General features: G+C 44.2%; 1 protein-coding gene across 4 annotated transcripts in view; it reads right to left on the reverse strand.

Annotated features, from left to right (window-relative positions):
* Window positions 1–26,439, reverse strand: part of CHRDL1 (chordin like 1) — a 114,447-nt gene that overhangs the window by 1,757 nt on the left and 86,251 nt on the right. For 2 of the 4 annotated variants that reach the window (XM_032837081.1, XM_032837082.1), the window contains exons 7-11: window positions 19,773–19,840; window positions 12,728–12,896; window positions 9,011–9,205; window positions 4,111–4,278; window positions 1,959–2,048 (exon numbers count right to left, since the gene is read on the reverse strand). In XM_032837081.1, coding sequence (XP_032692972.1) covers window positions 1,959–2,048; window positions 4,111–4,278; window positions 9,011–9,205; window positions 12,728–12,896; window positions 19,773–19,840 — 690 coding nt within the window. Of the gene's footprint in view, window positions 1–1,958; window positions 2,049–4,110; window positions 4,279–8,995; window positions 9,206–12,727; window positions 12,897–19,772; window positions 19,841–26,439 lie in introns of all 4 variants that reach the window. The other 2 variants (XM_032837079.1, XM_032837080.1) reach the window with 1 other exon arrangement.

The following is a 26,439-nucleotide window of genomic DNA, read 5'->3' on the forward strand; positions in this document are numbered from 1 at the left end:
ACAGAAAGTGTCAGGCCTCTTTTTCTTTGTCCCCAGGTGCCCCTGCTGGATCATCTCAGTGCCCACTTCCTTCAGTTGTACACAGCTGGAAGCACACACTGTCTACTTCCACTATACACCCCAAATCCTGTTGTGGACAGAGAGTTCATTTCAATCATCTTTCAAGCCCCACCCCCCCCACCCCAGTGCCCAGCACAGTGCTTGCTCACGGTGAAACAAAAACGCGTTCTTTGAAATTAATTGGTAATTTCAAAAGTCACATCACTGGTACCAGATCCTAGTCTCTGCCCCTTTTATTCCTAACTCACATGTAAGGACTCCCAACGCTCAGTCTGAATTCTCCTCCCTCCTGTTCAGTTTATCGTCTGTAAGTCTCCTACGTTAATAAACAAGTGACCTCATCAACCCTATTTCCAGCTGCCCATAGAGTAAACTCTGTTCAAATGGCCTTTAAGCATCTTCAGCTAAACATATTCCAAGTGAAACGTATTCCCCCCCCCCACTACCTGCTTATTCTCTATTGTTTCCCATTAGCGAATTAACACTATTCACCCTGTCTATAAAGTTGTTCTTGTTGGGAGTCATTCCAAACTCACTTCTCTCTTTGTAGTGATGCTCACAATTTAACCTCAGAGGTGTCCCTCACAGTGACCTCTCCTTCCCTGCTGACCAACCTAATATAATGTAAGAGTTGTTTGTTTGTTTGTTGTTGTTGTTTTATGGTATAAGGGCTTCCTAATTCAGAGTACCACCAACTACTTAATCACTGAGAGTTCATTTTTCACTCCACACAGTGGGCACTCCATTCTAAAAAATAGACCTGCATGCATTGCACACTTGCTTAAAACCCTCCCCTGGGGTTCTCACATCTGGAAAGCAAGTCCAACTTCTCAGCATGGCATGTTGGGCTCTTCGGAACATGGCTTCATCAAAGTATAAGTATCAGACAGATAAATCTGTCTAGCCAAGAGACATCTTCCTGAAGCACCATTTTCATCTCGCTAGGCCATTTGTGAGTCTACAGAGAAGGCCACTTGCCTTCTCCGTGAACTTCTCCCTGGCTTCTTCCAGGGCCCCACCCCCTGCCCACGTTTCTTGTTCACTCCTGTCTGAGTCTTCTCTTAGGCTGTACCCTCTCCCTGAATGGATTTCCTGACCTGTCGCCCCATCACACCTTTCTCTTTCAAAACACACCTCCTCCCCGAAGCCTTCCTTGACTAAGCCCCTCTGGCTTCCTCACAGATTTCCCTGAGTACTTAAGTATTTAACCCTTCAGAACTAGACTGATTCATAGAGAAGGCATTTTCATGTTCTGTCTTGCCCATTGGCATTCCCTTTGGATAGGAATTCTGGGTCTTTTATTCCTTCAGAAGTACTCCCCCCTTCCCCAGTCCCTAGCAATATCTAGTCCTCAGGCACCATCCTGCATAGAAAGAGGTACAGCTGCAGGTATGAGTGCTGGTGAGTGCCTGGATGCTTTTAAAGAAACAGGACAACTCAGGGGCAGTTCTAAAGAGCTGAACAGAGCTTTGCTGCACTGGGATGTGTTCTCTTTCTCTCTGTCTCTCATCCCCACCACCAGAGGTTTCATCCTTCCAGACGGGACGTCTCCACAAATGAACTAACCAACTCCGGAATCTCGTGAGCTTTCTCTGACACTTTGGAGACTCCAGGGTTAGCAGTGTTCATTAAAGAGAGTCAGGAAACCTGAACTCAAGGAAGCTTATGCTCAGACCACGTCTGGATTTGTCTTCACCAGGTCCAAGCTTTTCAGCTCACATTCAGAGACCCCCTCTGCTGCTAAGTCCCCCAGAGAAGAGACAGAACATCTTCTGACATTGACCCTGAGCCTGCTGATAGTCATTGAGAATGAAAAGAGACTTTATTAGGGGCTCTGCTCCATGGAAGTCTGGAGGCATTTTCCAGGGGGAGTAAAGAAACACAGGGTTACCACTTACTCAGGGTCGTCCTGGTCACCAGCTTGAAGTGATGGAGTTCCTCAAACATCCTTTTGGAGATCTTTTCAATATGGAAGTGCTGGAGGATGCCTGGGGCCAAGTGAAAAAGTGGGGCAGGTGGTCAGGCCCTCTCTATCACCACCCCCTTTTTCTGCTTGGGTTGAGCATATCATCTCATTACAGGGGCTTAGGAGTATCGAGCTGGGCTGTGTAATGTGCTTAACCAGGAACTTGGATGGCTCAAGGGTTATAATTGACTCCATCTGTTTCCTTGGCTCACTGGCCTCTCCTAGGTTCTCCAGAGAATAGAAATATTGAAGATAGTGTTGCTGACCATGGGACCCCCTCCTAGGGAAAGCCACATGAATTGAGCATGGGTGCTGGTGGTAGCCTCTACCACCAAAGGTGGAATTAGAAATTCTGCCCTTGCCCCCACGTCCAGGTAGATTATGTCCCTGCCAAACCACTGGGCTGCCCTTCTGGCCAAGCAGCAAGAGCCAGCAGTGGGACTGTAGACAGGTTGTTTGTGTAAACGGAGAAGCCATCCCTGTTCCCGAACTCACTGAAAAGCATATTTTCCTTTGGGAAACATTCAGAGCTCCTTTAGGTTTCCCTTGCAGAAAATGGGGAAAGTCAAAATAAGGGGCGGGGGTAGCAGGTATCCACAGTTTCAACTTTGCCTGAAAAGTGTTTACTGGAATAACACCCAAATGGAAAATGGCCTCGCAATGAAGGAGCAACAAGTTACCAGCCTACTTAATCCTCAAGAGGTCTAGAGAGGCCACACGTAATTGTAGCCTGGGTGTTTCTCTACTCACTAAGCACAGTCTTTGGCTGCCCAGCACTGAACAAGAGGTCACTGAGACACTACACCAGCATGCTGAAAAACATCCACATGCCTCCAGGGAGTGAGAGGTGTGGAGAAAAAATAGTGGGTCCAGTGCAAGGAAAGCCAACAGAACAGGGCTTTAGATCTAGGTGACCAATTCTAGAGGAGTTAGGGAGTTAGAGCTGAAAAACCAACATTCCTTGGTATAGTCCAAGAATAAACATGGATGAGAAACGTGTGTTCAGCATTTTTTTCAGGGGTGGGGAGGAACTCACTCTTTCAGGCAAGAAAAGTTGGGAAAAGGAAGAGGAAGAAGCCCCATTAACACTCGGGCAGTTGTTTTTCAAAGAATGGTCCAAGTGCCGAATTAGAATCACTGGCTGTTTGGGACACACTGAGGTGCTACCTAAGGCCTACTGAAGTCACATCTCTTAGATGGGGCTGGGTAGCTATATAGTAGACCAGCTCCTTGTATGATGCGAAAGCAGAATACAGTTTGAGTGCTCTCGAGCCTTAGGCAGGAGAGAGCAGAAAAAGAATGTGCATTATTTCCCAACTGAAATCTTACCTCTTCACTTGGATTCCTAGAAAAGCTGACCAGACTAGATCAACACTAGCCTTGTATCTGTGGGATGGCCTAAAGAGCTATACGATCACAAGGAACACAACACAGCCCGCTATGGCAGTCAGTGTGAGTAATCAGGAAAAGAACTGGATGAACATAATGACTGGGATTGTCCCTTCAGTGAGACTCTAAATCTTCTTGAGGGCAGGGACAATGTTTTCAATGTGTCTTACCCCAGAGTACAGACCATGATTTCAGAGATGTAGCTTCACACCACACAATGGATTTTCACGTTGGTTGAGCTTCATGTTGGAAAGAATGGTAGGCTATAGTCTGGTTGGTTGTGACCTTAACTGCACATTAGAATCACCTGTGGAGCCTTCAATACACTCACACCAAGGCCCCGTTCCTGGCGGATCCATCAACGTCTCTGAGGGTAGGGCCCAGGCTTTTGGTATTTACAGAAACCTCTCCCAGAAGATTCTGATGTGCAGCTGGGGTGGAGAAACACTCCTCCAGCCTTTGTTGGTGTGAGAAAGACAACAAACTCTAAGGGTCAATGCTTAGCTTTTTCGACAGGTCATGACAAAAGTTAAAGGCCGTAATCACAGATGTGTTAGTCATGTTTCTGAGCAATCAGGAGAGCTGAGCCAAACAGGAAAAAGTTGAAGCAGAATTAAGGTGAGTCTTCCGCTCCTTCCCTGGTCCCCCACCCCTTACAAAAGAAATTAACAAAGACTCAATATTGTCTTGCTCACCCTTTCGAATGGTCCAAATGTGGACCTCTACCTGAGGTGGTCTCTCTGTTTCCAGGGCTATTTTTCTGGTGGTCTCCCCATCCTCTATGAACACAGATTCATACACAGGCATTGTTTCTTCTCCACAAAAGTAGCCCTTGCTGTCAAAGTTCTGGCCTGGAAGTTCTTCTGGAATCAGGAAGCAAGCAGAGGTTTTCCATGGCTTTCCAAAACCTGAAGTGAACTTCTAGGCATTCAGATATCTCGTTATTCATAACACCTCGCACTCATCAAATGTGGACAGTCAACAAGATCATTCTCACAGTGATAAAAATCCCATCCATATCTCCTCGGCTCAGTTTAGGCTGCCCTGTAACAGCCACAATGTCACAAAAGGACACATGACCTTTTAGGTAAGTCCACATGGTGACAGAATGCATAACTTCACAGAACACTGACCCACCAAGCAAACAAGATCCCCCCACTGCCACAGAGGAGCAGACCTCATGAGGAGGAAGAATGTCGCCAGGGACAAATCTCTGAGGCACTTCAGGGTATATAGGATTTTCCAGGTTGGGTCCAGATCATGGTCTGTTTGCTCATGTTACCAAAAGAGACCCAGGAGATGGGCTGACAGAGCACCTTGGTTAACTTCCCTGACATCACTTAGGTATACTTAGAAAACATTCATGACACTCACTTATGTGCATATACTTGCCCAAAGGATCTATCCAAATTGGCTTGACATTTCTGAATGCTCTTTGATTTGTTTGTAAGGGGAACGATAATACCGGATCAACACCAGTGCCAAAACCTAGATGTCAGATTAGTCATATGTACACTATGCCAAATGAAGGGTTGGGAGACATACACACAAAAAAACTGGTCAAATCCCTCAACTATGGATCATTTACTATATAAACTAAACTGTTGGATTTTGGCTTCCAGGCATAAAGATACCAGCCCCCTCATACTTCCTATTCTGCTCTGCCCTCCTCTTTCCTCAACTCCCAATAAACAAACAAACAAACAAAAAACACACAAAAAGACACAAAAAACCCCCAAAACAAAACAAAACAACAAAAAAAGTTTCTCTCCTAGTTGGTTATCCTTGAGTTAAGTTTCCTTGCTGGCTTCGTGATCAGTACCCTCCTCAGCTGGGTCTTTAAAGTGTACATTCAAATCAAGAACAACAAAGAGAAGCCAGGGACAGCCCCAAAACTCAGGAGTATGTGCAGAGGTTCATCTGTAAGATTCTCTGATGAAAGCACTGAGTGCCAGGTGCTTTGGATCTGTGACTACAATTAGGGAGACTCGTTGTTAGCCAAAGGGATGCATGTGAACCAGAGGTTGGAATCAAATTGCTATTGTGTGTCCCTTGCTGACCTGATTAGTTTCCCACCCCTACCATCACTTTGGCAATGTAAGGACAAAACCAGTCTTCTCTTGATGATTCCAGGTTGGACTTCTCAGTTTGCAGGTCCTCCTAGAATCAAGCTTCCTTTCTCATTTTGTCCCTTTGTCATTGTTTAATTCTCAGTGGGGCCAGTCTTTTTTTGGGGATATGCTAGTAATTAAGGGATGGGTGCTAACATTTTTCAAGTGGGAGAAGTGGGTCTCTGAGTGTACAGAGACCTCTATGTTTTTTTCACCTTTAAAATGAGAGCTGAGTTCAGTTGTTACATTTTTTGCACTGGGGGCGCCTGGATGGCTGAGTCTGCTAAGCACCCGACTCTTGATTTTGGCTCATGTCATGAACTTAGGGTCATGGGATGGAGTCCAACCACAGAGTCTGCTTGTCCCTCTCCCTCTGCTGCTCCCCCTGCTCATGCTCTCTCTCTCTCTCTCACAAATAAATAAATAAAACCTTAAAAAATATTTTTTGCATCAACTTAATACTGACTACAGCTCTAACATCCATGGGATCTCCATGATGGCACTGTAAATACCTGTGATGTGCTAAAAGTTCTCCCAAAGAGTGTCCCAAAGAGTCATCTTGCTCCACTCCCCTCCCCAAGAGCTTAATTTACTCAGCAGAAGGGCTCTACAAACAACAAAATCCATCAGTGACTCAACCCTGGTTGGCATTTGAAAATATTAAAAGTAAACAAAATATGACTTTCAAGCTACCCAGTGGACAACATCCTCTTCATTCCCCACCCTCCACTTCAAGGTGCTTTCTGATCTTCCATTCGCTCCAGGTTCCCCTCGTTTCATTTCCTTCCAAGGAAGCCTTCTATGCTTCAAGTCATTTCTGTCCATTTCTGCTTCCCTTGAGAATGCTCGTGTACCAAGATCTCCAGAACCAAGAAATTGAAAAAACATTTCCTGATGGAGGTGGAGATGACTGGTGACATATTTTTCCCAACCAGATAACTTTTAAGTCTCAACAGGGGCGTTTTCTGCTGTAAACCAAAAGGAGTGTGTAATTATGGGAATTCCAGATATTGGGGAGGTGCAATGAGGGTGGAGAGGAGTTGGGGAGCCTTCAGGAAGTGGAAGTTCTCCACAATCCTGTAGGTGGCCGCTGGTGCACAAAGCTAGGCCAGTCTCTACAAGAACAAGGGCAAGTGAGAGAAAGAAAACTCTCATCCTTTATTTTGGCCTTCAAGTATGACTGGAGGAGTCTGCAATCATTTGTCAGAATGAAACTTTTGGCCGGATCATCAGTGAATTCTATTTATCTCTCTTCCCTTCTCAACACAAATAACTGAAGTTACTGTTCTTTTTTCCAACCATCTTCTTCCCTCCTCACTCTATGTCCCTTTTTTCTCTGTCATGTGGTGTTTTCTAAGAGGCTGAGGGTGTCGTGATCTTCCCCTTTCTCATTCCTTCAGGGCTCTACTCAAATATCACTTCTTCAGAGAAGCCTCCCCTGGCCACTCTTTTGAAAGTCCCCACCCTTCCCCTTCACTGGCCCTTGATCCTGCTTGGTCTTTCTTCACAATACCCATGCCAACCTAAAATCTCCTCACTGCTTGTGTTCATTGTCTTTCCTCTTCCACTAGGTTGTAAGGATGATGCTGGCAAGTGGCCTTAGTCTAGCTTGTTCATCTCTTGGAGTGTCTGTAACTGTGTCTTGCAGACGATAGGCATGTAATACATATTTCCAGATCGAATGCCCGAGTGAGTACATGTTTCCTGATGCACTGAGGTTTCTGAGGAGCTGGAGCAGGTGCCCTAGCATCTGTGGCTAGTGACTCTCAGTAGGCAAACTGACTATCAGGCATCACTCAACTTGCAGACACACCTGTTTGCCTCACTGAGAGACTGGTACAGAGAATGGGACAAAGACTGTCTCCTGCCCTGCTGCTCTGCAAGTTGCTCCACATCCCCAAGTGGAGTGGCAAAGCAGCTCTTCTAGAGAGACTGGTTTGGTCAATCAGATTCTTCAACGTATTGTCTGTTGGCATTCTGGAGGGCAGTTCTTTAAATAACAACTTCTTCTTCTAATTACTCAAGTAATACATGTTGTCAAAAATTTGAAAAATGCAGATAAACCAAAAGAAGAAAATGAGAACCACCTGTGGTTCAATCATCCAAAGACAGTCATCATTAAGAGTCTGCCATATGCTCTTCCAGCCTTTTATTTTGGCCTAAGTGTATTATAAACACTTATTTATTTAACCATTCTTGCTCTGTGTTCAGTTGAACTATTCACTTCTTATTTGAATCACCGGTATCACCAAAGGCCTAAGCATAGAATGAAATGGGATTAGGTCTGAAGGGCCAAGATCAAAATTGGAATGTTATATAGTGGGGATACTCAAAAAAATATATGTTGGCTACGTTCATGGTTGCCTGCTGATCATGAGGAATTGTGTCAGCTCAAGGAATTTAGTTCTCTGCCTACTTTGAAAAAGTTTTGGCTTTTCATCTGTGTTTACAAAACTGCACATAGGTGTAAGAAATGATAGATAAATTCATGTGCAAGGAACAGACTTACTCATTCACACCTAGAATATTGGAGCTGGAAAGGCCCTAAGAAATCATCTGCTCTAACCCTCTTGTTTTGCAAAGGAGGAAACTGAAGCTCAGAAAGGTGCAGGGACTTTTTCTAGGTTACATAGGAAACCAGTGGCAGAGCCAAGATTAGATTGCTTACCAATCCCCAATGTTGTCAATCGCAACACTACAGACTATATTTTTATCTACATCATAGGCATTAAAGCCACTACTTAATTTGCTTTTTTTCTTATCAGTTCAATATTTTCTATTGGCCTGGAAAAGACAATGGGCTGTAAATGATCTGAATTCGAAACCTTGGTTTTATTATCAATTTGTGTGACTCGGGGCCGGTCACTCAATATGCTTCAGTTTTATCTTTAATAGAGCAATAATATCATTATAAAATTGTAGTGTTGGGATGGGAGCTTTGAGATTAATTGTTCCAAGCTTTCCATTGCACAGATGAGGCTGATGAAGGTCAGGGTAGATTTGTCACATTTCCAAGGTCACACAGCAACTTAGCTCAGGCCCAGAACCCATGCTCCTTCCACTCTACCTCACCTGTCTCCAACCCTGTCTCAAAAGGCTCATGGATGCAATTGTGTTTGATGAGTTAAACAGTGACATCAGTGACAGGTTCTACTGTTCTTCTGTATAATCCTCACAATCCAATTTCTCCACAATTTAGAAAAGCCAGGCTGAAGTCTGGCACTTAGGGCTACGTGGGCCCAAAGGTGTGGTAGACACGGGCGCACCCCCAGTCTACTTCTGAGTAGTAAGTTTCTTCCAAGGAACCATCTTATCAGCCCTTCAAGAGAGGGGAGGATAGGTTCATTGTTAGAGCTGGTATCATTACGCTGTTGTGGCAGATGGATTAGGTTTCTGGTGCTCAAAGAACACCGAGAAGGACTCTGTGGGGATCTCAGTCAACCAAAGGCAGGGCTTCCAACCAACGCACCTTTTGCCTTTTTACCTGGGCACACCTTGCAGCACTTCCCATCTATTTTTTGAGGATACTTGCAGGGGTATCGATTGGGGCAGTGGATTTTCTTACACTCTTGCTTGGTGACATTACAAGTGCACAGCACACACTCCACAATGCCAAATGCTCGGAGGTTTGGGTGCCAGGACTCGCCATGGGAGTAGGTCTTTCCATTGGAAACACACACTGGAAGAGAACACAGGACTGGAAATTAAAGGCTAGGGAGCTTGACATGGGTCCCTGTGCTCAGAACCCAAGATCTGAACCCCTTAGGACATCAGGCATCCTTTGTCCTTTTCGTGGCTCCAAGATGTATGTTGACAGAGCAGCTTCTGTAATCAAAAACAAAAACCAAAGAAAACCCTCCAAAACCAAAACAAAACCCCAGCTCAGTTCCTGTTCTCCTGTTAGTGACTACTCAGGTCCTTCAGCAGTAGCCTCTGATCCTCACAAGTGCCCGGCCCATGGTGAGCCATCAAGAAATATTTCTGAAAGTGGAGGAATGTATCAATGGATGAAAGGAGAATTCCATCTGCCCTGGGTACCTGATGAAGAAACTCTAGTAGAATTTAGCCTTAATACCAGCAATTTTACAAAAGATCTCTATGGCCCAAGTAGATAGGCTTCCTGGCATGAAAGTTTCCCAGAGAACTTGGCTGCTCAGGGAGGCTAGATGCAGAAACTATTGCTCTTCCCAAAGGGCCGGTATTTCCAGATCCCGAAGCAAATCCTTCCAAAATATCCCAGGCTATGAGAGTCTGATCCAGCAACACAGATGGGTATGGAGCTAATGGCACTGGCCTCCCATCTGGCATGAGAAAGAAGGCGCTAATATAAGATCTAGAGGGAAAGGATCATGAAAGAAAGAGCCTTCTGTGCCTCTGATCTTCAGCAATATCCTCTGGTCCCCACCTCACAGTGGCTGTAGAGATTCCATAGCAGTGAATCACCGTCTAGCCTAGAGATAGCCTTTGGTGGTCTCACATTTGTTGGGCGGGAAGTGAAGTCACAGGCTCCATGTTTTCTAAGGTGCCTTGGGAGAGCTGTAGGCTGAGGGGCTGATGAAGGGAAGGGGCCACAGGAACAACCTCCCATGCAAACCAACGAAAACTTGTCCGGCTCCCACTGCAAGGCATGGAGATAGGCTCCAGTATAAGAACTCTACTGGGCTTAAACAGGGAGGGCTGAGAATAAGTTCTCTCCCTTTTTGAAAGTGCCGAGACATTCTGGAGATTTTAAGCCATGACTGGGACTGGGTGTGTTTCTCATTATTCCCATCACCTCATTATACCCAGGGAGACCTGTCGGCATCCCGATCAACAACATATCTAGTGTGGGTTGTATCACTTGAGGTGGGGCTAGGCTGGGAGAAAGAGCCCCACTTGGGGCGTTTCTAGGAACTGACTGATTTGGCCGCAAGACAATGGCCTCAGAAGGATGAATCATTGGGCTATTTCTTTCTCATCAAGTCCACTGGGTCACATTTGGAAATATGGATGATGTTGGCTGCCTTTTCCTGTCCTTTGCAAGTACCGCTAGAATCCTAGGCACTCTAGCAGGTCAATCCATGCAAAGATTTCCAAGAACCTGAGAACCTAAACAAGAGAAGCTCCCAAACTTACACGGAGATAGGACAGGAAGTTGACACATGATCTGTGAGGCTCAGGGCTGGGGATGGAATCATGTGACAGCAGGCCAGATGTGTTTTCTTTCTCCTGTCCCCACCCCTCCTCTCTCCACGGAAGAGAGTGACCCTCCCTTCTAGACAATGTGATCAAGGTAGGCACATAGTCTGTTGGAGTCAAGTTCAAAATAGCTGAGTCCTATCACTTCTCCTCTTTGACTTAGGCAGGGGACCAAGCAGATGCGTCCCAGAGGAGCACATCTGTTAGCAGGAAAGCTAAGGAGAAGGACAAGCAGGACCTCCAGTGTTATATAACCAGCTTCCCTCTCCCCTAAACATTTCGACTAAGGGAACAATCTAGACAAGGTGAGAGCCTACACTCTAAGATGCAGGAGTCGGAGGTCAGTGCTCTAGAGGGAAACGCAGCCTTCTCTCCAACAACGAACTCTTGATATGATTTTAAATCATCCAGCTGGGGCATTGAGAGTGGGGGGTGGGCGCAAGTGATTCTCCAGTGAACTATAATAGAAAGGTCAGGAAAGAACCACTGCATCCAAATCAATGGGAGCAATGAAAAAATGTAAACCAGCTGGGCCTTTTGTAGGACACAGAATAAATCAAGGGATGAGCCTCTGCCCTAAAATGAAGAGGCCTGTGGAAATTATGGGATTTAGGATTTTCAAAGTCCATTATCCCACAGGTTTCTTTCTTTTTTTTTTTTTAAGGCTTTGAAATACTTTCAGAGCAAATGGAATCTACTGGAGACAATTTTGGATTGACAAACTGCATCTTTACCCCCTACTCCCCCGCATTTCATAAATTCATATCGGAATGCCTTGGAATTTAAAAATAATACATTTCAAATCAAAGCCAGATCGATAGTAAATATTTCCAATTCTTCTAATATATCACCATTTTTTATTAAGAGTTTTATTTTGCATGTTCTTCTTTTAAGCCTGTTAGTTTCAAAAGCGATTCCATGTTTTTTATCTGTAATCTGAAATTTACATCTAACTCGTAACAGATGTGATCAGCCAGCTTTGGTTTGACCAGCTTTGTTGAGATTTATAGTAGGAGCTCTTTGTAACGGATTGTTTTTCACCCGTGTTATTCAATCATTTGGTTTAATAATTTATTACTTTTAACCCGTTCAGGGAACTGGCTTTGATTCGTTTCTCCTTTAAAGGAAACAAAACATGTTTGTGGTTTCGTAAAAGGGAACCAGCTGAGCTCTTGCTCTGAAGAGTTGGTTGACATGATGCCTAAAAAAGTAAGAAGCAGTCAATTGTTTGATTGAATTTCTCTTCCCCACTCCACCCCCCGCTACTGGGGTGGGGGTGGAGGCCGGGGAGCTCTGCGCAGGAAGGTCTGGGGCCACGGACATGTGTGGGTGCCTGTTTCAGCCAGCTGGTCGGCTGAGTGGGGCTGCATGTCCATGTTAACTTGATCAGTCCTTCTGGTGCTTGGCCAAGATGTCTCTGGATTTCTTACTGGGTTACTCATTTCTAATGTCAATCGCCTCATGTGAATTAGAATTTCTAAGCGTGGGGCCCGAGAATACGTATCTTTAGCAAGGGGTCCGGGAAGAATCCCGGGTACCCTGAGGAATGAGAATCACTATTTCTAAGGTGCAGAGCTAAGAGCTTCCAAAGCGTCTGGCGCTGAGTACCTGTGAATATTGGGTGCCTAACGGGAAAACAATCTCTCCTTCCTTTAAGGATCCAATCAACTTACCCCAAAGACCTGCAACCCCGTAGGGCAACTGCAAAAAGGCTGGGGGCCACGTCAGGTTCACTGCTTTCTTGCCTTTCGATCTAAATAAAGACAGATACACTGGAAGCAGAAACTAAGTTCTTCCGGGCTGTGTTTAAGGAAATCCTGACAGTTTCTTGGAGTCGCTTGTCCACAGTCGCTTGGAGGCTTGATGATAAGTGATGCTCTTGTGACTGTCTGATATGCTTGGGACACAGTGCCCTTTCTAGGTCCAGCCCTCCATAGATGGTGGGGAGAGGGGAGGTGGGGAGGTGGAGGTAAGGCATGGAAATCCTGCTGTGGATGTGGTACAGAGGGAGTGTGCTCCTTACCCTGTCCGTGCTTGTGTTTGTTGTTAATGACAATCTGCACGATGGTGCCCGATGCTTGCTGGGAATCCATAAGAGCTCCTCGGTGGCTTCTGGCCCCAGGAAAGCGGGGCAGACCACCAGCCTGTCGGCTTGGTGGAGAGTCATAGTGAGAGCGTTGGTAGGAATGTCTCTGTAAAACAACAAGGACAAACTCAGTCCCCCAAAGCCACCAGAGAAAAGGCAGGAAGGGACTGACACACACGGCTGCAGCCCTTTCATGAACCGTAGCAATGACCTGAGCTCTGATCCTAAATTAACTACATGTCCACCCACACCAGTAGCCACATGAGGATATGAAGGAAGAGTAGCTTTGATGACACACTGAGATTTCTCTCTCTCCGTCCAGGAGACTGGGTGAGCATCATTGACAAACCTTGCGGGGAGCAAACAGCCAATAAAAGGGAAATAAAGTGTTATTCTTGTCCCCAAGAATCTCATGTGTAATAAGTAAGGTACTAGCCTGCAACACAAGGTGGGAGAGAGGCCACAGGAAAAGTATCAATTGCTGTGCAAAGTAAGAAGAGAAAGAGAACTGGTTGGGGAGGGTTTGTGACCTGGGCCATGAAGGGTGGACAGAATTTTTTTTTACAGGAAGAATTGATGGGGAATATTCCAGGCAGCCATTTCCAAGTTGAGAATATGTAGCAGAGAACATAGAGTCCATAAAAGGGAACAGTTGAAGGATAACATTCCAAAAGTGGGTTGCAGCCAGATCATGAAGCACTTGAAATGACAGGCTAATAAGGGATGAGGACTTTATTCAGTAGGTGACAGAGGAGAAGGTGTGGAAGCCTTTGAGGGTTTTTTTTTTTTTTTTGTAAAGCAGGGAAATAATCAGAACTGTGTTTCCAAATATTGATCCCTAATCATGTATAGGGTGGATTGGAAAGGAAGAGATGAGACCTACGGATAGTCCAGATAAAATGCACTGAGACTCTCAATGCAGCCAATGGCATGAGATCATAGGGCAGAGTACAGATACCCTGGACATTTTGTAGGATAACTGACAGTGTATGAGAGTACCAGGATGTTAGCCAGAGGTGAGGGTTTTGTTTTGCTGTCACTGCTAGATCTCCAGCCCGAAACAGTGGCCAGCATGTACAAGGGGCTCATTAAACACTCATTGGATGAATAAATGAATGAATGCTATGGTCCCTAATGAATGCTTAGAGTCCTGTAGTCTAAATTATAGAACCACTGCTCTCTCGGTAAGGGTTCAATACATGGTGAACCCACCAAGCTCTTACCCACCCATCTCCCAGGAGCTGAGGGAACATGAAGGCAGAGGAAGTTGGAATGAATGAAGACTAGACCCTAAAGCAAAAAGCCAAATAAATAACATTGTGTTTTGGGGGCAACTGTTGGGGTAAAGGAAGGGTGACCCACTAAAAAATCTTTTGCAGGCTCTTAGATCCTTATATTCAGTGTTAGAAATGACAGGGGATCTTGGACACACATGTTGCAAATTGAGTTTTGGGAATCATTATTATTCTTTTGGTGGGGGAGGCATTGGTGGGAGAAGGGGAGAGAGAACAGGAGCTGGAGTAAGAGAAAAAGAACATAACTCTAAATCTAAGAAGAGTCCATGCCGGCACATCGCTAGAAAATCTCACACAAATAAGACTTTGCATCAATTTATTATCATGTACACAGATGGGATTCTCAGTGAAAATATTTTTCATTCCCACAATGGCTTATATGTCCTTTTCACTCACATTCCACAAAGACCATTACAGATTGTTCTGTCCTTTCTGGAGTCTGGCAAAGTTTTGCCAAAGGAACACAGAGACGACAGTTTGGCTGGTGGGTGTCCTACCGATGATACTAAGGGGAGGAAGTTCAACGGCTAGAAATTGCAAGAGAAAAGGTCGCTGACCCAGGATAAGCAGCAAGTACAAGAAGTTCTCTGATTCATGAGGGTGAGAATGAAGTGAAAAGCTATTCTTTGGTACCAGGCCTGAGACCCTGGACATAGGGTAAGGGCAGAAAAAAAAGATTCAAAACCCAAACAAACAAACAAAAAAAACCCCTCAAGGATTTTGATAGTCTGTCAGAATCTCACCTTGTTTAAGGCTTTTGTTTTATAGACAGAGAAACCAAGGCCAGAGAGGAGCAGGGTTTTATTTAGGGTGACAGTGAAGATGGAGTTTTTGGAGATGGCAGGGGAGTAGGGACGGGGGGGGGGGCGGGCAGAGTGCAGAGGAAGATGAACAGGAGGAAAAAAGGAAGGAGAGATTGGGAGAGGGAATGTGTGGTCAAGCTCAGCGGGCTGCAAACATTTGGCTAAAAGCTGCTCTGAAGAAAATATCAAAGTCTGCTAAGACGAGGGTGCCTGGGTGGCTCATCCAACTCTTGGTTTCAGCTCAGGTCATGTACTCGGGGTCCTGGAATCAAGCCCCAGGTCAGGCTCTGCACTCAGCGGGGAGTCTGCCTGAGAGTTTCCACTTCTGCCCCTCCCCACCTCAAAGAAAGAAAACTTAAAAAAGAAAAGTTTGTGAAGAGAACAAAGTCCAGGACTGACTGGGTGGCTCACTTGGTTAAGCATCTGCCTTTAGCTCGAGTCCTGATCCCAGGGTCCTGGGTTTGAACTCTGCATTGGGCTCTCTGCTCAGTGGGGAGCCTGCTTCTCTCTCTCCCTCTGCCCCTCCTTGTGCTTTCTCTCTCTCCCTTTTTCCCTCTGTGAAATACATACATAAAATCTTTAAAAAAAAGATAAAAAGTCCACTACAGTGTTCACAGCCTGGGAGTGGGGGTGGCAATGTGTGATCTGGACTTGAGGGTAATGGCTCTTTTAAAGTTGTTCTCCTAAACAAAGGAACGGAAGAGGCTTACCAGAGACCATTCTGACCTTTTTCAGGGAGAAAGAGAAAAAGACATTAACAAACTGGAGCTTATCTTCAAACTCAGCTGTGAAGAGCCTGCTTGAGAGGGCAGGTCAAGTCTAGTCAGGTAGAAGTGGCCATGTAGCTAGGCTTTGTTTTATTCTGTTCCATATTTTGGCATTATTTGATTTCCTGACTTGAAGTGCTGATAATTCTCTCAGGCTTTTTTTTTTTTTTTTAAAGATTGGTCTGTCTGTCTGTCTATCTATCTTACTGAAGACCTTTCTACACACAATGTGGGGCTCAAACTCACAACCCGGAGATCAAGAGTCACAAGCTCCTCCAACTGAACTAGCCAGGCACTCTTCTCTCAGGAATTTGAGATGGTTCTCACACACTTTTTTTCTGATGGTTGGACAACCCCTATTACTGCAGAAAGTTCTCCAGGAATTTCTTCCTTACTTGTCCTAAGAGTGAAGGGTTATATTGGCAGAGACAGGAAAACAGGACAGTTCAGGAAAAGTCTTCGAAGTGACTTCATGGCTGTGAATCTAAAGTTATCACAAAATAAAAAGTTTAATTTAAAAAATGTCTTCAGAGAGGTACCCAGGTCGCTTAAGTTCCTGTCTTCAGCCCAGGTCATGATCCCGGGGTCCTGGGATCGAGCCCTGAATCGGGCTGCCGGCTCAGCCTTTGGCTGCTCCCCCTGCTTGTACTCTCCCTCTCTCTGTCAAACAAATAAATAAAACCTTTTAAAAAATGTCTTCAGAATGTGTGGTAATTCACACGGCTATAAGCCTGTTATAGCTTCATCACTGGCCCCCTGGGACCATTCCTGTCTGGGAGACACTTGGGCCGGTTTCCTTCCCAAACCACTGTTCTGACAATGTGAATGAGACATGGATTTCTATCTGTTTCCTATTGTTTCTATCCTTAAAGCTTTCACTTTTCTAATGGTTAATCTCCGAGTAATCTTTTGGGGACAAAATCAGAGTTTGGCTGTCATCCAGAACAAAATTCTGCTTGCTTTCATGTTTTGGTTTTCCACCCTGCATCTACTTCTCCCTCACTACAACACATACACACACACACACACACACACACACACACACACACACACACACACCCATGGTATCAGGACCAGTAAATGTGAAATTATGATCTGGAAACTGAACAGAAACCAGTTTAGGATTTTCCAAAGGAGCCATAATTGAGCCACTGGTTCTCCTTCGTGTACACTTCATAAAACTTGGTAAAATGGATGGTTTTCAACCCACTTGCCGAAATAGAGCCATCACCTGTGTTCCTATCGAACTGAAGTTTTCCATGGTTCCCTGTAAGTAGGAATGCTCTATTAAAGTGACAGGCTACCGAACTGGCAATGTGTTGTTAAGGTTTCCTTTTTTGATCCCATTCAGACAGTTGGGCCTGCAAAGTATATCCAGAAGGGGTTCTCCTACCTTCTAATTTTTGGCTGGTCAAGAGGCAGCAATGAGTTTGAAGCACCTCACTCTTATATGGGACAAATTCCCAAAGCACATTAACATTCATGAGAAGCCCCTCATACACATTTCACTCCACCTTCCACATCCCTTCCTTTAACACGTATTTCTTGGGTGCCTACTATGTGCAAGGTACATATTTTTCTATTACTACAGATACTATTTATTATTCAGATCACATCCCACAACATCTACCCCTTTTGGAACAAAGGAAAATATTTATTTATCATAAAGTGGAACCATCTGGATATTTTGGTCTACCGGGCCCCAATGTTTGTTTCTAAAGATAGGTCAATTCCTTTGAAAATCAATAACTATTTCAAGGCGTTCTGAACCTGACCTCTTTTGCTACAGGAAGTATGGGATTAAGTTCAGCCCAATCTCCAGCAGTTTTGGAAGAAGGACGAGATGGAAGGACAAAGGTGGGGTTGGAGGCAGCATAAAATGAAGTCAAGAAGAAAGGCGCATTAATAGCCTTACCAGCAGGACCTCCGAGCTGGCCGCAACGCTTAACATTGGGGTCCAAGCACCCAGCTTATGGTGTCTGAGACCCAAATTCAGGAAGAATGGCATGTGGTTGGTGGCCACAAATTTAGTCATTCTTAACATCCTCCCACAATAAAAAATGAGGGTGGATTAAAGGAGGAAATTCACAACACAGAAGATGGAGACTGGCATCATCTGTTAGGATCTGGAAGGAATCTCACTTCCTATAAAGCAGATAGAGGTAGATGGAGAAAAGCTTCTTAAAATTTTTTTAATGTTTTTATTCAAATTCCAGTGAATGAACCTACAGTGACATATGAGTTACAGGTGTACAATGTAGTGATTCCACACTTCCATACAACACCTGGCACTCATCTCCTCCTGAATCCCCACCACTTACTTTACCCATCCTCGGGATCCATATGAACCTGCAAACTGGGAAGCCCACCCCCTCTTGCAGGAGTGCTGCTTGTTTTGAGATATCCATAGTGTTGTTCTCTACCTGACCCACAGGTAGAGAAACAGAAACAGCAGTGTCAAAATGACAGGACCAGAGAAGAAAGCACACAGATACTGCTTCAACTTGCACAGAAGGCAGAAGCAACACTGGGAAGTTTATATTGGCCATTTTATCAGGTTCCCAAAAACACCTTCCTCACACCTTCCTTATCCTTGGGTTTGCCCCATAATTCCTCAGGCTCTGGACTTCTACACAATGCTTGTTGAGAACTAATTCCACAAGTTAAAAAAGAAAACATTTAAATGTTATATACTGCAAAATTAATCGATGCTCATTGAAAAACGTACGATGGAGGTACCTGGGTGGTTTAGTCATTAAGCATCTGCTTTCAGCTCAGGTCATGATCCTGGAGTCCCAGGATCGAGTCCCACATCAGGCTCTGCTTCTCCCTCTGATCCTCACCCCACTTGTGCTCTTTCTCTCAAATAAATAAAGTCTTTTTTTTTTTAAGAAAAACATCCAATGATACAGAACAGATAGAGTAAAAAATCATGCTCTCTCTTTCCCCCTGCCCATTTCCACCCCTCTGAGATTACCACATGTAATGTGTTGTTATATGATCTTCCAGATCTTTCCATAAGTATTCATTCATGCACACGCACACACTTACAATTTTTACATAAAGAAATGATAGTAGAAGTTTTATCTTGCACCTTGCTTTGTTTACATAATATATCTTGGGGATCCCTCCACTCGAATACCCTTCAATGTTCTGCATTCTTTTTAACAACAGCACCGTGTCCCACAGATTGGGTGTGTTCACCCAAGCCCCTATTGCTTACGTTTGGGCTCCTTCCATTTGTTTTGCTCTTAGGAAAATAATGCTGCATTGAATGCCCTATACATTTTTTTTTTGGTACCAGGGTCCAATGAATGTCCATGTATGTACCATGAGCACCTTCATACATTTTGTACAGTTTCATAAATCCTTCTATATGATAGATTCCCTGAACTGGAACATCCCCTTTTCAGATTTTAAGAAGTTTGAGGTATGGCTGTATTTTGACATATGTTTTTGAGAAAAGGATGGCATTTTGTCAATTACGTTGAAATACACAGGGACGAGAGATGCTGTTGTATACACAGAGAGGCTTTCTATGAGGTTAGCACTGACAACGGAAATGAGATGCTGCAGGGTGGAGAAGGAGTATGCGACCTGCTTCCTTTTCTCTCTTGCAGCTGTGTGACTGAGAGCCTAAGGCTTAGGAAAGGCTTTATGGAGACATGTCCATGGTACCTCTGTCACACCTGACCTTAGCCAAAAGGCCGAGAAGCGATCATGGTACCTCTGCCAAAAGGATGGACAGACCTACCTTACAGTCCCACAGGAGGTCCTCACTACTGAGGACAGAGGTAGTCACCTGCTTTCCTTCCAGAAGACAGAGATTTGGCAAACCATCCCGAAAGGCTACCAGCTTTGGATCTAGACGGCGAGTACCTAAGGGCTGGGGCTGTGATTTCTTGGTGTTCACGTCCTGGCCCTAGTTATCAATTATACAGTGAACTTAAATGGCTAGAGTTTGGTGATGATGCTGTTTAATTTTCCGAGGAAAGGGAAAGAGCAGTGGTGTTAGAAATGGGCCCTTTTATGGAGTTGCTGGGATAATAGCCATGGAGAGAGGAAAGTTTGGATTGGTGCTGGGGAGGGTTGAATTATTTGAGCTATTCACACTTACTGCTTCTCTGTTGGCAGGTTGCCGGAAGATATCACCATCAGAATGTTCCCACGACAATTCTCCATCCCCTGTTTATTACAAAATAAAGACAGAGTTATACAGACTTAGAAGGGAAAACCATAACCCTTGTGACCTAGCCACATTTTTGGTTCTATGATCCCAAATTTCTCCAGACATTTTAAATGTAGTTAAGATGGCCATCCTTCCAGGCACCCTGGTGTCTCAGTCGGTTGGGGGTCTGATTCTTGATTTTGGCTCAGGTCATGATCTCAGGGTCATGGGATCAAGCCCCGCATCAGGCTCCATGCTGGGTATGAAGCTTGCTTAAGAGTCTGTCTCTCAGCCACTTCCCCCATCTCTCTCTGTCTCTGTCCCTCTCTCCTTCCTGAAAAAAAAATGGCTGTCCTTTATAAAGTGACCTGGAAAGATTTCTCTCTGTATCTGTCTCAATTTTCAAAAACAACTCTGAAGAAAGTTGTCACTTTTTTAAAATTTTATTTTTTTAAGATTTTTATTTACTTATTTGAGAGAGAGAGAGAGAAAGAGAGAGAGAGGGAGCAAGCACGAGCAACAGGAAGGGGCAGAGGGAGAGGGAGAAGCATGTTGTCCACTGAGCAGAGAGCCGGATGTGGGACTCGATCCCAGAACCCCAGGATCATGACCCGAGCTGAAGGCTGTCACTTAGCCGATTGAACCACCCAGGAGCCCCATCCATTCACACTGCACAAATTTGGGAAACAAAAGGGAAAATAATCACTTTCCATTGTGATATAGCCATCAGCCTCACTTTTGCTTACTTTATTCCAGTGTCAGTTCAGTATCTTGCAGTTCGTACTTAACTTGTGTTTAAACTACCCTTCTAAAATGAGAATTTCAAGGATTTGGTCTGTCATAATTTGTTAAATTCACCCTGATGTCTCTGAGAAGTTACGACCTGGTCTGAAAGTTAAGGTTAATCTTGTGGTGGCTGGAATGTTTACCTAACCAGTATCCAAGTTGTACTCCTCTGTTTTTGCCCGCGATACCTTCTTCTGGGTCTGTGTGTCCATTCTCTGAAGAGTGAACACTTATCATTGCCTCATTGCAGAGTAACTTCTTTTGGGAGGAAGATCCTACCTTTAGCCTTGAGAACAACATACCACAGACAGTGATATTCCTCAGCCAATTAAAGATCACAAACTACAGGACAATTTCCAAGGATATTACCTTGTGTTACTGATGACCAAGTGAATCGATGGGAAGAGCTGGGTCTTACTCTCAGTATCAGTTAAGACATGTATTTCACAGGATAGATAGCAGGAAATATCAGAAAGTATCAGCATGAAGAATTTTCTATTTGAATTTACCCCATGAGCTTTCAAAACCCACTTGGACATAGTAACATGTTTCTGGTTCAAGGAGATTGTAGTACTGAGGGAAAAATTAGGTAATATCATTGGCTTTTAGGACTTACAAAAGACCTCAAAATTCCTTTGATGGCAATGTTATAAGGTAGTGATATATAATGATGTTATGGCTTTAACCCTTCACGATTTAAAGATCATCTCATGGAAAAAAAAATTATGAATCATCAAGATGCACTTGAGAGAGAGGCACCTGGGCGGCTCAGTCAGCTAAGCATCTGCCTTCTGCTCAGGTCATGATCCTGGAGTTGCCAGATCGAGCCCCACATTGGGATCCCCACTCAGTGAGGAGTCTGCTTCTCCCTCTGGCCCTCCCCCCTCTCATGTTCTCTCAGAGCTTTGGAAATGGCAAGGAACACACTGAAGACAGCCTGCAAGATGTGGCTGGAGTAGAGAGTTCAGGTGTGAAACAAGTGAAATGGGGAAGGTGGAAAGAAAGGAGGAGGGGTGAAGAGGAAAGGGAGGCAAGGAAGGAGAGAGGGAGGGGAGGAGACTGGTCGTTGATGTAAATAAAGGTGGTAAATAATTGCTGTGTGACTTCAGAAAGAAGCCGAAGAATTCGCATTTTATCCTGTAATGAATTTTTATGTAGAGGTTCCTATAGCAAAAGATGGTGATTTGTGGCAGCTTCTCTTGGTGATGGAGTGTCTCCTACCTGGGGGGCAATCAGAATCTGGGAGGTTGTTTGTATTAACATGTGACAGGCCCTGAGAATCTCTGAAATCATGGGGAAGGGGCAAATAAGACTACTTCAGATAAAAAGGCAATGATATGATCCTGATGGGAGATCTGATAAAAGAGGAGGATGGCAAAAGAGAAAATAGTGTAAAAGGATGCTATGGTGGTGGGGGGAGGGGAGGACGCCTGGGTGGTGCAGTTGGTTAAATGTCTGACTCTTGATTTCAGCTCAGGTCACGATTTCAGGTTCCGGGGATTGAGCCCTGTATCTGTTGGGCTCCATGCTCAGAGGGGAGTTTGTTTGAGGATCCTCTCTCCCTTTCTTTCTGCCCCTTCCCTGTTCTCTCTCTCTTTCTAAAGTAAATACATAAATCTTTAAAAAAATTTTTTTTAATCAAAAGATGCTAGGCTTGCAAATCTGAACAGCTGGGAAATGGCACTGCCCTTGAAGTGAATGAATAGGGATGAACTCAAATGTACTTCGTCCCTTTTCACTGGCAGTGTGGCGAGTCCAAGCTTTGTCATGAGCCAGATGAAAATAGGGGACCCAAGAGAAGACTGGAAACCAGAAGAGATTCACCAGCAAATGGCAGAACAAAATGGAAAAGCCATGGAATGTGTTTTGGGGCCCAATCTAAGTAGCCCAAAGAGAATAAATCACAAAGGAAAAATGAGAGAAGAGCTCTCATCACCAAATACGTCCTTCACAAACATAGATTTAATGGTTGGTACTGACATGGAAGGTTTACTTAGCGTGACCTTTTGAGAAGTTCCATTTATTGCATTAAGGCCCTAGAGTCTTGAAAGGGCTTTTAGATAGTGTCCTGAAATACTTAGAGTCCAGGTAGAACCCTGAAGCAAGTAGTCCCTGTTAAGTGAACAGAGAGGTCAGATGGCATGGGAGCAGACGACTAATGTCCTGTAACCCAAGTTCAGAGAAATGTGTCACAACACTTAAGCATTTGCAGGCACACGTGCGTGCCTCAGTTGAAATCATTTCACTTCAGTTAAAAGCTCCTGGAGCCATTACTCCTGTACATATCCTCTCAAGTAGAAATGACTACTATTTTGGTTGCCTCTGAGCTTCTGATGCCATCGAAATGGTGTTCTCTAAGCTGGAGTGTTCTATATGTAAGGAGTCATTCTTTATCATTTGAACCATAGTTAAATTGGAAGAATCTTCTTTGGCATTCACATTTTGTTCAGCTGTGACCTGGGCCAAATCCGTCTGGATTGCTGATAATAGGTCTGTCTGTTTAGCATCTTAGGTACTATAGTTTAGATATATCTCAGATATATCTATGGGACAAAATACATCAAAGAAAAAATTAGCAGCAGTGCCCTAAAACCTATTCTGTTGCCTTTTTTTTTTTTTCTCTCTGATTCGCTGGGCAAATTGTCTTGAGTGAGAGGGAACTTTTTTTTCAGCCAGGGCTTTATCTTAAAAAAAAAAAAAGAAAGAAAAGAAAAAACAAAAACAAAACAAAACAAACAAAAAAAACCCACACTGATTCTAATGGAGACAGATGGATTCTAGTTAATTCCGAGAAGCAACAAGATGTAATTTTAACCAATTTTTAAAACCAAAATGAAAAACAACTCTAGTGTACTGTATGTCAAACAATATTCATTTAACCTTAAAAGCCACATGTGTTGTTTATTCAAACCTCAATTATATTCTGAGTGGTACCCTATGGAGCTAAAATGGCTTGGCTTTCTGGTAATGAAAGAAATGAAGAACAAGCATTTGAAAAATGGTCAAAAGCTGGGCTACAATTCAGACTGTTTATAACTCCCATTGCTTCCATTAATCTCTGGTTAGCCTGAGTAGGTCACAGAAGTAAACCCTGTCCTCTCGAGAGGACTAAGTGTACAATGAGATTATTAGAAACCCATGAAGATAAGCCTCAGAAAGCAAAACTACGCCAGCATGTGGTCACATCTGAACCACACACAACATCATACATAACATGACCCATAGGTCCCGATGGATCTGGGACAACCCACTTTCATGCCTTTTTCTGGCAGAGATAATTACTAAGATGGCCCTCTCACTTTCAAAAGTGTCTTGGTTTGGATGGGAAGATATGTAGTCACTCTAATCATAAGGCACATGGCAATGAAATGAATCCCCGAGACCAGGGCAGGGCGGGGACATGATCCCTGTGACAAGGGAAAGTGATCTCTATACTTTCAGAGGAACGCGTCGAAATCAGCAGAATCAGGGCAAATAGTTAAAGGGCTTTTGAGGGAAATCAGGAGAGTGTGGAGAGGAAGAAAGGGATCGTGACATCTCCACCTACTACGTGCCAGGTTCTGGGATGGACCACTTGATAGCCCGGACAGAATACCCAAGCTGGAGATGAAAGACAGAGTAGAAGCAGATGACTCGATGGGGGTCCTCTGCCAAACATCTAATTCTCTAAATTCTGTTGAGAGGGAGCAGGCATGCTGAAATTTGAGTGAAGCTTTGAAGAACTCTGGTAAAAGGATTCCCCACTGGTAGACCTTTCAGCTAACAACGATATATAGTACTACAAGAAGTCCTCCAGTGTTTTGTAGATGGTCATGTGTTCTAGAAAATACTCTGCTGTCAAATAAAGCACTTTATTGTTTGGGCTGTCAATACAAGCTCTTAGCATTTTCAACAAACTATCTGCTTGGGAAACACAAAGACACAGACAAGGGGGAACTCCTGCCAAGAGTAGCTAGCCAAATCTGAAGAGGAGTACAAAAGCATTTATCCAGGAAAGTCAGAAATACATACTTTTTAAAAAGAGCATTATGGGAGTGGCCAGTGCTTATGAGAGCCAATCATGAGGGAGGCAAAAGAGAAGCTATTAGCTGGATGATACCCACAAGCCACACTCTGCTCTTTCAATAGCTATGGAGATCCAAGCTGATAGTTAGAAATGGGGTCTTTGAGTCATCCCAATAAATCTAATGGAAGCGTTACCATATCCGGCCCTGGGGAGCAGAGTTGTCACGAAGTCTGCTCCTTCCAGTAGCCTCAGAGTTCAGAGTCCCCACAGTTGCTCCACATCCCCAAGTTGAGAGGCAACAGAACAGTCATGGCTAAGAGAACAGCCCACACCAGCCAGACTGCCTGGGTCCAAAACCTGGCTCTGTCCCTTTTTGCCTGTGTGACTTTGGGCAAGTGATGAACCTCTCTGAGCCTCAGTTTCCTTATTGCTAAAATGGGGACAATACAACCTAGCCCAGAGAGTGGTGGGGATGAAATGGATTAGTGTGCGCAAAGAGCTTAGAACAGGGCCTGGCCCACCAAGTGTTATTACCCCTCTTCTTCCCATCCTTTCCCTCTGCTTCTTCCTCCTTCTCCTCAAGAGTAGCTCAACCCTGGGGAAAACCCAACTTAAGGAGTTCAATGAGCATGCATGGTAGCTATCAAGGAAAGGCTCTGGATTAAACAAACAAATGAAGCCCAGCAGTAACAAAAACATTTATGCCTGCCCGTAGGAAAGGGAATCCTTTCATTTCGAAATCATTCCATTTTGAAAGCCAGGATCTTGGATGCAGGGGGAAAAAAAAAGGCCACAAGGATGTTTTCAGCTCGTTCCTTCTGAACTGGCTAAGATTCTCTCCTAGTCATCTCCTTATTTTCCTCTTTGTCAAAGAGGCATTTGAGTTTTAATGAAATCCCTTATTTTTTCTTGGCTTAAAATGAGGACAGATATCTGCTTCATTGGGAGAGAGTGCAATTTTATGGTCCTAACATGGAGTGGTCAAAGTCCAAGTACCCCTCCCCCCAAAAAAAAGAGAGAGTCCTGAGCTACCACATCCATACATGGAAAAATAACAAGCGGATGGAGAAGGGAGAAGCTCAGAGATCTAGCAACGTTTACTGCTGGTCATCCTAGGAATGAATGGAAAGCAGTCAGTTTAAGGTCCTTCTATCCACAGATACTGCATTAGCTACCTGGCCTTATATCCAAAAAAGACCTGGATGTCTGGCGGGAGTAGGGAACATAGGGCTGGTTTTAATGGCTAAAGCCGAGGTGTAAATGGATGTAGTCATTCCAGTAATTTGCTGGAATAACTGGATCCTGGTATCCATTGTCTGCTTGCCCGGGCTATGGAGACTTGGAATTGGTAAGTTCTTAAAGTTATAATTTAGGTAATATTGAAATCTGACTTCCCCTGCCTAACATAGCTCCTTTTACTCACATTTCTTTTTTCCCTCTTTATGCTGTCAGTTGACAATTCGGACTAAGTTCTAGAAATACTGGGGTCTAGGCTCATGAAGACTATTCCAATGAGAATAATGGACAAAGGCAGTGTTTCTGGGCAGTCTTGGCACCCCCTGGAGTAATTAGAAGGACAGGGCTGAAGGAAGAGTGACTTTAACCTATGAAGAAATACTTGCTCTGACGTGCTCGCTGGGAATTCCTTATTTTTACGGTAGAACCAGACGCCTATAGACATGAAAAATGCTCCAATCCCAGAACAGGATGGGGGCATTTATTCCACACGGCCAGTTAAGATTTGGGTTTATTCATTTTTTAAACTCAGTATGAAAGTCAATGCTGTCTCACTCACAGTCTGAAGGGCATTCTATGAAGAAACAT

Source organism: Lontra canadensis, unplaced genomic scaffold, assembly GCF_010015895.1.
Source record: "Lontra canadensis isolate GAN:19392208 unplaced genomic scaffold, GSC_riverotter_1.0 scaffold96, whole genome shotgun sequence".
NCBI lineage: Eukaryota > Metazoa > Chordata > Mammalia > Carnivora > Mustelidae > Lontra > Lontra canadensis.